This window comes from Berkeleyomyces rouxiae, assembly GCF_048999995.1.
Source record: "Berkeleyomyces rouxiae strain 22BRR77 chromosome Unknown BrBRR77_ptg000008l, whole genome shotgun sequence".
In the NCBI taxonomy this organism is placed as follows: domain Eukaryota; kingdom Fungi; phylum Ascomycota; class Sordariomycetes; order Microascales; family Ceratocystidaceae; genus Berkeleyomyces; species Berkeleyomyces rouxiae.
In genome coordinates, this window is record NW_027396498.1 from 829,306 (window position 1) to 842,161 (window position 12,856).

Sequence of the window (12,856 nt, forward strand, 5' to 3'; positions counted from 1 at the left end):
CGCGCGACGGACGAGCGTGTCTTTTTTTGGTGGTGGTGGTGGTGGTGCTGTTTTTTTTCTTTCTTTTCGAGCCCAGGCCGTGGGTTGTTGGCTGGTGGCGTCGGCGGAAATGCGGTGAGGGCCTTTTTGGGCCTCTGGAAAGTTGGCAGGCGGCAGAAAATTTCTGGGTCCAGACCGACGTGGGGTCGGTGGCAGCGAACTGCGGAAACTACTGCGAACGCAGACGGCCTGCAGGCAGTTGCAGAAAAGGGAACATTACACAAAAAAAATTAAGATTCGACAGAAGTTCATGGATTATGAGTAGCTGACTAGTTAATTATTGCTGTAATATATTCGACATTTCACGATGCCAGAGTAAGCCGATGAACCCGAAGCGTCTAAAGATGCGCGGCTACAGGGCCAGGGTTTCCATTTCCATCCACGGCCTCGTCTGCCACCTCCGCATCCGCATCCTTGTCGCGCTGGCCGGAACGGGACACTCGCGCAGCCCACGCGCGCACATCGGCGTCGTCAAAGGGGCTCAACGCCTCAAACTCCAGCGGTGCCTCCTCCAGCGTCTTGGCCTTGATTGCCGTAGCGCGCGACTGGAGCGCGGCGGGCTGCTCGACGGCATCGCGGATAAAGCCGGTCCAGGCATCGAAGCAGCGGCGCGCGCCGCGGCCCGGCAGCACCATGGCGAAGCAGTGCGGCATGCCCTCGAACTCGTCGTAGACGACGCAGACGCCCTGGCGGTGCAGCTTCTGCGCCGTGTGCTTGATGCCGCTGGCCAGCACCTCCCAGCCCGCGCAAATGTAGACGGGCGGCGCGCCAGCCCAGCCGTCGGCCACCACGGGGCTGGTCAGCGGGTGGTCCAGCAGGCCGTCGAGGCAGTAGACGTGGCTGCGGCCGGCGGTCGCGCCGTTGTTCCACGCGGTGCAGGGCGGCGCGCTGTGCCACGCTGCAAACGTGCTCGGCAGGTAGTCAAAGTCGGCGAAGCGCCCGACATCGGGCAGGCTGAGCCCAATGTCGCACCACGGCGAGTTGACGGCCACGGCGGCCGGCAGCGGGACGGCCCGCGCGCGGCCGTGCCATGTGATGGGCGTCTGGCGCCTGTGCAGCTCGAGAAGCGTGCGCATGAGCACGAGAGCAAGGTTGCCGCCGGCACTAGGGACGGCGCGAGCCCGTGGTGTTAGATAGGCTGTGCAGCGGATGGAGGGCCTTGTGGGGTAGGACGGCCTTACCTGTCGCCGGCAAACACTATGTGCTCTGGTTTCACGGCCTCGTGGAATGCGCCTGGGGGTGGGTATAGTAGTGTGAGATACGAGACCAGGGCGTCTAGCAGCGCCGACGGGAATGGGTTCTGGGGCGCCAGGCGGTAGCGCACCGAGTAGACGCGGCCGCCGGTGTCCTTGGCAATCTTCTTGCACGTGTCGCGGTGCGTGGCGGGGTCCATGAGATAGTACGCGCCGCCGTGGAAATACAGGACGGTCGCAGGGCGCGAGCAGTCCTCCTGCATGGCGTCAAACATTTCCCTGTCCGAGACATCCGGCGGTGGCTCCGTGTCGTCGACGCCGGCCCTGTAGCCCGTCCACTCGCCCTCGACGGCCGCGAGCTCCAGCGGGAGCCGGCCGTCGCGCGTCGCGCGGCGCAGCATGGCGTCGAAGCCGGCGGCGTCCGGGCTGAGCTCGCGCACAAGCGCGAGCAGCACGTCGCGCGCGCTCGGCTCAGGCGGCACCGGCGCCGTGTACGTGCTGATCCAGATGCGGCCGCGGATAGGCCCCACGGCCATGTCCAGCGCCTGCGACTCGCTGATGGACTTGGCCGGGCTGGGGTTGGCAAAGGTGCGCAGCGCAGTCAGGATCAACAGGTTCGTGTACTCGTGGTACGCCGACAGCTCGTCCATCCCCGTGAAGTGCAGGATGGTCGTGCGCAGCGCGCCTGGCAGAAACGGCAGCGCCTCCTTAGCCGTGTTGTAGAAGGCTTGCAGCGAGGTGAAGGACATTGCGTGGGGAGAGGGGTGTGGGAGTATTAGCCACACTGGATGGAGGAGCAACCGAGACTCGTCCGTGAGACGGCTTGAGTAAATAAGCTTGTTTGGCCCGAGGTTGTCAGCCAGGGAGTATGGAGTCCCATGTAACGCACTGTGGACCCCTGGAGCTAAGCTTAGAGCAGCGCTGAAACACAGACGCTGAAGCCGGCGATATCAGCGGTGCAGATATTTCGAAGATGGACACGGAAGACGACGGGAATAATTCAGTGTATATTAGACAAGAGATATAGAGACACGTGGAAACAGTAGTAGCAGAGCAAGAGAAAAAACAACAATCGCTTATGAAAAGTAAAAAAGACTGCCAAAAAATATTATAGCATAAAGACGGACAGGAAGCCCCATCTACTTGGACACCCCTCGCCGCGAAATTCAAGTCCAGCCATCACCAAGCTGCTCCTACGCGCCCTCGGCAGCCAATTGCCACGCGGGGATCTTGGCCTTGCCGCCGCTCGCAGCGTTGCCAAAGGGCGACGGCCGGGCCGCCGCCGCCGGTGCCGCACCCGTCTCAGGCGCCGCGACAGCAGCCACAGGCGGCGATGACGGCGCCGAGGCAGTGGAGCCCGGCGCGGGAGCAGCAGCAGGTGCCGCAGTCACGGGCGCCGGCGCAGCCGTCACGCGGGTGATGAGCGTCTTGAGGCTGAGCAGCTCGGCATTGATTTCGCGCAGGCGCGCGTCCGTGGCCGTCTTCTGCTCGTCGACGAGGTTCGGGATCTTGTTAGTCAGCACGCGCACCTCCTCGCGCAGATCGCGCATCTTGTCGTGGCGGTCGCGCGACGACGTCTTCATCTCGGTAATCACCGAGTCCAGCTCGGCCAGCGCCGCGTCCAGCTTCTCGGTGCGCTCCTGCTCAGCCGCCTTGAGCTTGTCCGTGTCGGCCGCCAGCTGCTCGACCAGCGCAAAGGCCCGGTCAAACTGCGAGTCGATGTGCGCCTTGTCGTCTTCGAGCTGCGACGGCGTCGGCGGTGCTATGAGCGGGTACACATAGCGCTACGGAAAAGAAGATGCACTTGTTAGCCCGGAGGGAGAAATGTCTTGTTCGGCGCGGTCGCCACGGCTCGACGTACCTTGCCCAGCGCGTACAGCCCGTAGCTGACGCCGCCCATCACGGTGGCCATGACGAACCAGTCCCGCCAGTCTCGGGCGGGCACGGCCGGCGGCGGCGGCTGTTGTTGCGGCGGGTAGCTCTGGTACGGTGCATACTGGCTGTGGCGCGGCGGAGCGGCGTATGCTTGTGGCGTGGGTGCCGGTGCTGGAGCAGCAGACGGCGGACTTGAGGCGGGATAGGCGGCGACGGCGCTGGCTCGTGCGAGCGCGGCGTCAATCTCTTCTTGGGTGAGGTTCTTTTGGCGCAGAAAGGCCGTCCGGCTCTCGATGGACGACTGGGCGACGCTGGGCTCTTGGAGGAATTGGGCCTGCAGCATCGGCGTGCCGTGGTTAGACGCGAACGGGGACTGGAGAGGGAAAGGGCCGGATCTCAACTTACGGCTGAAGCCACCAAGTCTTCTCGGATAGCCATTGGCAGAGTGGTCAGATTCAGGGGGCGAGGCTAGAAGGGAAGGCTGGGTGGAGAGAAGGAGAATGGAAGACAGGATCGAGCGCACTGCAAATGTCGAGAGCGGCGTGGAGAAATTGCAAATCGCCAGGGCAGAGACAAAGAGCTGTGGCCAGGTCCTTCACGCCCGGCGGGTAGCCGAGACCGAGGCAACTTTTGAGCTGGCGTCGCATCACATTCGCTGCGCGACGAGCCTGGCAGGTGGCGCAACACTCCTCTCAGCTGCCGTCAGCTGCACATCTCTCTTTCCACCCACGTGCGTAACCCTACTGCTCTACCACCCCAGCTACAAGGGTTCTCCCATCGCGCATGTTTGTTTACATACCCCGGTGCCACTTAATTGAGCTTCAGTGCCCCTTGCGCATCCCAAACACGGCCACCTCACTGACGATTTTTTTTTTCTTTTCTCTGCCTCAACCGCTGTTCTGATTCCCTTGCCTTAGCACATTTTTTGATACCCCTCCCGTTTTTTGTCTTTTTTTTTTTGCCGCCCTCGGCCCCGTTTTTTGCCAAAGCCTCCCCCCCCCGCGCGCCACACTTCCGTTCGTGTGAGGCGCATCATTTGCAGCCCGCACCTTCTCCGCTGCCGCCTCCGACTCTCCTCTTTGACTCCGTCCTTGACCCCTCCGTCCCCGCCATGTCTCAGGACACCGGGCTCTGGAGCGTCCGGCGCCCGCGCGAAGTGAGTTTCTTTGTCCTCTAGCCGTCCCGCCTCCGCCTGCGCCGCCTCATGCTAACCGCCTTCTCGCCGTCCTCCTAGACGCTCGGCAGCGCCAACCACAACTCGAACCTCCCGCAGCCCGCGACGGCCGGCCTCAAGCGCAGCAGCATGGCGCCCGGCATGAGCTTTGGCAGCCACGGCCGCTCGGGCTCGGGCTCGGGCGGCTCGCGCCAGTCGCTGGCCATGTCGCGGCCGGGCCAAGGCGGCGGCATGTTCTCGCGCCCGTCCATGGGCCCCGGCAGCCACGCCGCCGACGCCGGCTTGTCCTCGGTCAAGCGGACCTCGACCTTCCAGAACAAGCCGTTTGCGACGCCGTCCATGGGCACCGCGCTCGGCTCCACGCCCAGTGCCGCCATGTCTGAGGCCGACCGCCGCAGCAGCATCTACCGCTCACGCTCCTCGGCCCCCGGCCATGCGCCACACCAGAGCTTCTTCCAAGCTGCGCCGCAGGTCGCGGGCGTGCCGCGCGATCCGCGCCCGCTAAAGGACCGCTCGTATCAGGGCCGCATCGGCCAGGAACTCATCGACTACATGGTGCAGTACAACTTTGAACAGGAGATGAAGCATGTGCTCTCGCAGAACATTATGAAATCGCCCACGCAAAAAGACTTCAACTACATGTTCCAGTGGCTCTATCATCGCATAGACCCTAGCCACAAGTTCCAGAAGAATATCGACCAGGAAGTGCCGCCCATTCTCAAGCAGCTGCGCTACCCCTACGAAAAGTCCATCACCAAGAGCCAAATTGCTGCCGTCGGCGGCCAGAACTGGAGCACGTTCCTGGGCCTGCTGCATTGGATGATGCAGCTGGCGCAGATGCTGGACGGCTACAGCAGCCATCGCTACGACGACGCCTGCCTCGAGGCCGGCATTGACGTCAGTGGTGACCATGTCATCTTCAATTTTTTGAGTCAGGCCTACCGCGACTGGCTGGCCATGGACGAGGACGTTGGTGACGACGATGCCGAGCGGTTACTAGCTCCCCACGTCGAGAACATGGCGCTGGCCTTCAAGGCGTCCAACTCGCAGTATACGTCGGAGCTCGAGGCGCTCGAGGCAGAGAATGCGCGTCTGCAAAACGAGATTGAGGACTTGGAGAAGAAGACACCAGACCCCGCTATGCTCGACAACAACTTCAAAATCATGGAGGAGGACAAGGCCAAGTTTGAAGAGTACAACGCCATGGCCATGCAGCGCACGGAAAAGTACGAAGCCCGCATAGGCATCCTGCAGGAGGAGCTGGACACGGTTGTGCAGGAGCTCAAGGACGCCGAAGACGAGCGCCGCGGGCTCCAGCGCGTCGTCGACGACCAGGGCATCAGCATGCAAGACATTGACCGCATGACGGCCGAGCGCGAGCGGCTGCAAAAGGGCATCGAGTCCTCGTCGGTGCGGCTTGATGAGGTCAAGAAAAAGGTGGCCGACAAGGAAGCCGATGCCAGCCGGCGGCTCGACGAGCTCGAGCGCATGGTCGACAAGTACAACACGCTGGCCTACCAGATTGGGCTGATCCCGTCGTCGGCCATCAACGCCGAGGGCCACAACTACGAGCTGCAGGTGGTTGTCAACGACGCCGACTTCACGTCGACCAACCTGCTGATGAAGGGCTCGGCCAGCTCGGCCAGCGACCGGCTGCTCGCCGACGCCACCACGGGCTACCAGCCGGCGCACATCCTCAACCTGGACCTGCGCGGCAAGGTCAAGAACAACTTTGCCCAGCTGCGCAAGAACATCTCGGACCGCCGGTCGACAGCCATGGACGCCATGATGAAGGACCACGAGCTGCTCGACGGCATCAAGGAGGCCATTGAGGACAAGCGCAACGAGGTCGAGGCGCTCGAGCACCGCGTGCGCGCTGCTGAGGAGGAGTACGAGAAGACGCGCGAGGTCACGACCGCCCAGAAGATGGGCTCCGACGCGCAGATTGAGAAGATGGAAAAGGAGCTGGCCAAGATGCGCGCCGGCCTGTCCGAGTCGGTGCAGCTGATGGAGCAGCGCGACATGAACACGAACATTGAGTAGGTTGGCCCACCGGGGGGGAGGCCCCCCTTTTTGTTTTCCTCTGGGACATGTGCTAACTACGCTTCTAGATACGAGCAGCTCGTTGTTAGGGCCAACGCGCTGCGCGAGGAACTCCACACCGAGATCGACCGCATGCTCAACGACGTCATCAAGTTCAAGATCCACGTGCAGAAGAACCTCGATGACTACGAGGGCTTTGTGGCTGACGAGCTGGAGAAGGAACTTGGCAGCGACGAGATGCTCGAGGGCGACCAGATGTGAACGGGGGGTTTTTTTTTTCTTTTACTTTTCCTCTTTTACTCTCTCCCCTTCTTCTTCTTCTTCTTCTTCTCCATTCCTTGTTTCTCTCCCATTTATTTTCTGCCCCATGAATTCTCTCGCCCTCCATTTGCATCTTGCTCCTAACGACGTCCATGATTTTGCTTTGCCATTATCTCACCTGCTTTTCTTTGTCCTTTTTTGTTTTATTCCCTTGTGTCCTGAAATCCAAGGCACCAAGAAAATAGAGTCGGTATCACTTGATTTTGCCACTGGGAAACATTTCCCGCTGACGCGCGTTTTCTTCTCTCGGTGGACCACCTCAACCTGCGATTCTCTTTTTACCTTTGAACACACGCACTTTTTTTTTTCTGCCTCGCTTTGCTCCTCTTTGAGCTCTCACATAATCTGTCACAAATTTGCTGCAAAAAAAAAAGAAGAAGGAAAATGGGCCGTCCTCTCGCCTCCGCCGCCCTGGACACCGACAAGAACGCCGCTCGGCCCTCGGACGCTGCGTCCACGGCCTCTGCCGCTTCCGGCTCCGCTGCCGCTTCGTCGTCGTCGTCGACTCAGCCGCATGTCCGTGGCTACGGTGCCGGCGCAGATACCGGCGCTGGCGTCACGCGGCCTAAAACGCAAGAGGAGCTGGAGGCTGATGCTCGCTACGACGAGCTGATGGAGGAGGAATATGCGAAGCGCGACGGCGGCGCTTGAGTGTATGTACATGCTGCCTTGAGAGCAGAGAGGGGGGAGGGCTACAGGGGGGTCTTTTCTAGGTTGGCTTGGCTGTGAATAATGAATACAATGACCGACGCTCTATACAAACAGACTCGTGATGTATGTAAAAAATGTAAACAGTACATGTGCTGCCGTCTCTATCATTATCCCTGCCGCAACCGGGCCAATGCCGCTGTGACTCCATTCGAGAGCGCCGGATCCAGGTCCTTGGGCTGGTTGGTGCTTTGCTGCGACTCTTCTCCGGCGCTAGAAGGTGCAGGTTTCGCCGCTGCTGCCACTGATGCAACCGGGACCGCCTTGTCCAGCACCGCCGTCCTTGCCGCAGGCGCTGCGGACTCTGCTCCGGCGCCCGAGGCACTCTGGCCAGCCGGGCCACTGCGGCCCGGGACGCTGAGCAGGTCCAACTTTGAAGCTTTGCGCGGATGAAAGGGCTCGTTGACGGCGTCGATCCAGCGCTTGACCTTGACATCACCCCATCCGCTGATCATGCTGAGGTTCTCGGGGGCGGCGTTGACGCCGCCGCGCAGGCTGCCAAAATTGGTGATGAGCGACAGGGCCTCGGTGCGGTTGAGCCCGGGCACGGCGGTGACGAAGCCGAGCACGCGCTCAATGTAGTTGCCGCCCTGCTGGCCGCGGATGGCGGCAAAGTTGCTGTGCTCCATCTGCTTGTACGTCTCGAGGTAGTGCGCGGCCTCCTGCACCGACCAGCAGCAGATGAGCGTGACGTTGTTGACCATGGACGTCTTGGAGAGCTCGCGCAGCGCGTCGTGGTGGTCCGATATGTCGACGAGCGTGAGCACCACGCGCAGCTCGTATTTGCCCTGCAGGTCCTGCATGCGCCTGTAGATGTACTCGGGGTGCAGCCGGTGGTACTTGAGGCTACGCGCGGGAGAAGAGTTAGCGTTAGCACGATCCCGCACACCTCGCCATCTCTAGCCCACGAACCTGAGAAACAGCGCGCACGTCGTCACGCCCAGCACGTAGTCGGCCACAATGTCGCCATACTCCCACGCGCACTTTTTGAAGTGCGTCAGCACCGGGTTACCCTTTTGCCGCATCGACACGACAATCGCCGAGCCCGAGCTGGGCTTGGCCAGCGCCTGTGGCTTTGGCTGCACAATCCTGCCGGGCGCCGCCGCCGCCACCGCCACCGCCGTGTCTGTGCCCGCCGCTGCCCCCCCGGACGCAGAGGGTGTCCGCGTCTCCGGCGTGGCAGGCTTGCCAGCGAGTCGCTGAGGCACGGGCTGTTGGATCTTTGCCGCGCCTGCTAGCTGCTGGATTCTCTCTGGCCCCGGCTGTGCCCGGACTTTGGCGGCCGCTGTGGGCTTCGGGCCCGGTGCTGGAGCGGGCTTCGGCTTGGGTGTCTGGCTCTCGACCGTCTCGAGAGCCTGCATCAGCAGGTCATCCGGAAGATCGTCGAAATCGTCGTCCATGATTTCGGCAAGTCGCTTGTGGGTGGTTTTGCTGCTGAGAGTCGTGCGCTTGGAGATGTAACAAGAAGCTGAAATTCAGTGACGTTATGTGGAATTTGGGGAGGTCCATGGGCGCTCCGTTTGCGCTAATATTCGCACTGTTTATATGCTGTGAATTTGGCACAGATGCACAGTGTGCACTCTTTGGCTGATGTAACCCTTATAACCCTGGATTGCATCAACGACAACTTGATTGAACACTATTTGTCTCGATGCTGAGTATTTCACTAGTTGGATAAATACCAATAGATGATGTGTAATACCGAATCATGTACGTCATGGCCTTGGCTTCTTTCAAGAGACACATGTCATCTGGTGAGTGAGTAACACTTACCTGAATCTCAACAAGCCTCAATCTTGGTCTAGATGAGACACACTCCCGGCTCTCTACTCTCCAGATGCAGAAACCAGTGTAACAAGTGCATCATGTGACAGTGGCAGTCCTCAAGATGAGTCTCATCTATCGCAAGGATAGTTGTGTAAAGAGAAACAGGGCCGGTACACCTCGAGTTGAGTCCTTTGAGTTTCACGCACGTCGTACAACGAAGCCAGACGACCACGCACAACAAAAGAACATCCGACAGCAAAGCAGGCATTCTTCGAGTCTAGGACAAGGAGACACCAGGAGTCTGCGCGGAGCCGTCGGGTATCGGCCGTCCACAGGCGCAGCCCAGTATCAGTGTTCTATCCCTCCGGCTCTAGCTGACTGCCCGCCATCCCGCAAGCTGCTAGTGAAGACGGCTTCATTGCCAAACTAACTGCTCCTTTTTAGCTTGGATCCTCACAGTCCCTGTGCACATGTGAAATCAAAGCAGCGTCACATGGCAGCAGATCAGCTAGAGACAGGCACGTATCACAGCTTGTCCCTCCAGGCAATCCATGCCTGGCCAACCTGTGCATTGGTACCCATCACGCCTTTGCGTCTCTTTCCCAGGCCGATGACACGGTGGCGCTATGTTATATTCATCCTTTTTTTTCACGTGTAGCACAGATGTTTGCGCTCAGTGGCGCCCGCCAGATGTGCAGATATCACAAGCGCCACCAGAGAACACAACATCTACACATGTAGTGCAGGTCTCATGTATACAAGTACTTGCGTACATGCATTACATTATCAGTACTTGTAGATTCTTCTGTGTGGCACAGTGGTATCACCAACGCCTCCATGGTTCTTAGACACCCGGAAGGGGAAAAAAGAAAATCAAAAATAGGGTTTGTATCGTCCAGTCTCTTTCTGTGTGTAAAAGGACGTGCTTTCAGGCTTCCGAGGTCGAGTCTCGCAAAGCCCAGCGCCAGCCCTCTGCTGCCTTCAACGGACAATTCATCCGTGAACTCCGTTGCACGTGCCTATAGCTGCAGTCTTCTGTCGGCTTAAGAGGCGGAGCATGAGCCCCCACGTCGGCATACATGTGCCGGCTAGCAGTTGCGTTTATACGCTGCGCAGGCTCTCTCTCTGCCCATGATGTCACAGCCTCTCTGGCCCGGCCAAAAAAAGAACATGCAACGCTGTTTTACCCTTATCAAACGCGCCTGTCTTACTCACGGGGGAGAGGGGAGGGGTTGCATATGCCGAGGACACACAGGAAAGCAAGACTTGGGGCCTGCCACCCACCTCGCTGCTCGGCATAAATATGCAGCCACCTTTTATGCAACACACGGCCAAAAAGAAAAGGCGCTGTTTCTGGCGGTCATGGGAACTTGGGGCCCATCTGCGTGTCATCTACAGACCCGCGGGGGTTGATTGGCCGTGTCTCACATGTTGTTTGTAAAGCCTTTTCTCCTCTTGTCTCCATCTCATGACGCGGGCGCGACGCCTCCTGGTGGCTTGCTTGCTGGATAGCCTGGAGCATGCTTTTTTATACAGGTCTGTCCAGGCCTGTGCCAGCGGTCATTGTTCCAGTCAGTTGTGCAACGAGGATCTTGTCGGTTCCCAGAGAACCAAAGCACGGCAGCCAAGATGCGCCGCCGATGTTCCACCATTCCCAAGACAAATGTTTCGACGCATAAAGGAATGAGAAGCACAAGGGGAGAAGGCAGAGGAGGAAGCTATTCGAGCGAGTTCCATTCCAAGCATTGCTGTATCCGATGTTTCATTCACTCTAATTTTTCCTTCTTCTTCTGCTTCTACTTCTTCTCATGTTCTTCCTAGACGCCACGAGAAAAAAACGAAAAAAAAAACAAGAAAAAAAACAGCCGTGTAAATTAACAGCAAAGCCACCCTGGTCCAGCCTCGCTGCTAACTCCTTCCGCAAGACTAAGTATCGAGAAGGAATCGTCAACTAGTTAAGGGAAGGAAAAAAAACAAGTATAGCCATGATATCACTGAGGCGCAGACCTCTTTTTTTGGACTGCCAGCCAGCTTCTTTTTTCAGCTCCGTCAAGCGATAGCAACAATGACAAAGGGCAAAAAGATGGAGGAGCACACGCTCTCTTTCTCTCCGTCTCGCTGTTCTGTCTTGAAGGAGAAGCCCTCCCCCAGGGCCCAGCGACAGGAGAAGGGTTCCCTGTTCCTTGTGAGTTTAATCGGACAGGAAGAGGCCTGAGCTTCTGTTATCAACTTGGGCCATGATGCGCCTCACAATCTGACACACTTCCATGTGGGCTTTTACGGATTCTTGGCTCGGTCGGCACATTATCTGCGCCTTTTATTAACTATTGCCCAGAAGCCATGCGCTTCTTTGCTGCTGCATCCGGCGCCTTGGTGGCGGGCAACATCCATCGCCGGTTTCCGAGTCCAAGACTCGAGGCGGTCTGGCTGTGGCCATGAGATGTGCATATGTGTTTGGTGCTCTAGGTGTGGTAATTTTCTGGGTGCAATACACGCACGCTGGGTCTGTATGGGGAGGGACCACACACACAGAGACAGGAAACCCTCCCCCTCCCCCTCCCCCCTTTGATTGTTTCTCGGCACACACTCTCACCACCTCGCCAACAACGGGCCCTTGGTCTTGGTACTGCCTGGATTTTCCGGACTTACAAGTATGAGACAACCGGCCTGGGCGTGGATTTCCCAAGCAGCAAAGAGGAGTGCAACAGTCGGCTATCTCGCCTCATTACGCTTATACTATGGGCGACCTTTCGTGACAACAAGCCCGATAAACAGGAAGAAAAAATGCCTCCGACAGGGAAGACGAGGTGTAACAGGACCGCCAGGACGCAGGCCCGAAAGAAACGCCTGGCTGCAGTGGGCCAGAAGCCAAGCGCGCTCCGCCCAAAGACGAGAGCCACCAACCATCGCGGGGATAGCACGGGTTGGATGGATTGGCAGCACCGCTAAGATTATCAGGAACATTCTGACATCTTGTCAGATTTTGTTTCCTATTGTGCTTTTTTTTGTTGTATTCTCGGGGCAAATCAGGCTCCAGGTCTGGCTGTTGTGTCTGGGCCAGGGCTTGACGACAAAAGTGAGTGTCTGTCTTCTCCATGGACTGGGCCAGGGGGAGAGAAGAACGAATCTCGACACTTTGATAAGACGAGACCCTGCGCCGTGTTAGGGTTGGCTGGCGGTAAGAACTCAATTTGCCAAAACTGCCGGCTAGGTCAGTACCGGTTAGCACGACCTGTAGAGTCGCAGTGGTGTCGAGAGCCGCGGGTGTAATGCTAATATTGCCGGGTGCTGACTCCGACTCTGGGCCTAGCCGCGATGGGATTGGTGGAGGCCGCTGTTGGTGAGGTGCAGCAAGCAAAAAGCAATCACCGGGCAGCGCTTGCGTGGCTACAGCTGGAAGCCTGGTGTCGGAGCTAGACTTTCTTTGCTGTGGTCGTGATGATCGGTGAAACAGGATTTGGGGGGGGCCGAAAGAAAGCCTGGCCAAGAGGTTGACTCTGGTATACTTGCAGGCACAAGTACGACGATGCATGTGATGTGATGCAGGACGAAAGGGGCGCGCGCCTCTGTTACATGCCCCCATAATGCCCTTATATTGTGTCGCTTACGGGATATCTTGGCCGGCATACAAGAGCCCCAAGCAAGCAGAACTGGTGCTGACCAACCAGACCACCACCACGGCCAGCCAGTCAGCCAAGTCTAGCCAAGCCAAGCCAGCGTCATTGGGTGCCGTGCA

General features: G+C 58.8%; 5 protein-coding genes across 5 annotated transcripts; 2 read left to right on the forward strand and 3 right to left on the reverse strand.

Annotated features, from left to right (window-relative positions):
- Positions 1 to 377: 377 nt before the first annotated feature.
- Positions 378 to 1,981, reverse strand: BROUX77_006388 (uncharacterized protein; the record flags this gene model as incomplete). Its single annotated transcript, XM_073751367.1, has 2 exons — positions 378 to 1,143; positions 1,221 to 1,981. 2 exons carry the CDS (start codon positions 1,979 to 1,981, stop codon positions 378 to 380), a joined length of 1,527 nt encoding a protein of 508 aa, XP_073603457.1.
- A 444-nt stretch (positions 1,982 to 2,425) lies between these two features.
- BROUX77_006389 (uncharacterized protein) lies at positions 2,426 to 3,545 on the reverse strand (the record flags this gene model as incomplete). Its single annotated transcript, XM_073751368.1, has 3 exons — positions 2,426 to 3,016; positions 3,094 to 3,441; positions 3,513 to 3,545. The coding sequence occupies 3 exons, from the start codon at positions 3,543 to 3,545 to the stop codon at positions 2,426 to 2,428; spliced, it is 972 nt and encodes a 323-aa protein (XP_073603458.1).
- A 673-nt stretch (positions 3,546 to 4,218) lies between these two features.
- On the forward strand, positions 4,219 to 6,585 carry BROUX77_006390 (uncharacterized protein; the record flags this gene model as incomplete). The annotated part of the gene is made up of 3 exons (XM_073751369.1): positions 4,219 to 4,263; positions 4,342 to 6,320; positions 6,393 to 6,585. The coding sequence occupies 3 exons, from the start codon at positions 4,219 to 4,221 to the stop codon at positions 6,583 to 6,585; spliced, it is 2,217 nt and encodes a 738-aa protein (XP_073603459.1).
- Positions 6,586 to 7,029: 444 nt separating this feature from the next.
- Positions 7,030 to 7,296, forward strand: BROUX77_006391 (uncharacterized protein; the record flags this gene model as incomplete). Its single annotated transcript, XM_073751370.1, has 1 exon — positions 7,030 to 7,296. The coding sequence occupies one exon, from the start codon at positions 7,030 to 7,032 to the stop codon at positions 7,294 to 7,296; it is 267 nt and encodes an 88-aa protein (XP_073603460.1).
- A 167-nt stretch (positions 7,297 to 7,463) lies between these two features.
- On the reverse strand, positions 7,464 to 8,753 carry BROUX77_006392 (uncharacterized protein; the record flags this gene model as incomplete). Its single annotated transcript, XM_073751371.1, has 2 exons — positions 7,464 to 8,199; positions 8,266 to 8,753. The coding sequence occupies 2 exons, from the start codon at positions 8,751 to 8,753 to the stop codon at positions 7,464 to 7,466; spliced, it is 1,224 nt and encodes a 407-aa protein (XP_073603461.1).
- Between the last annotated feature and the right edge of the window lie 4,103 nt (positions 8,754 to 12,856).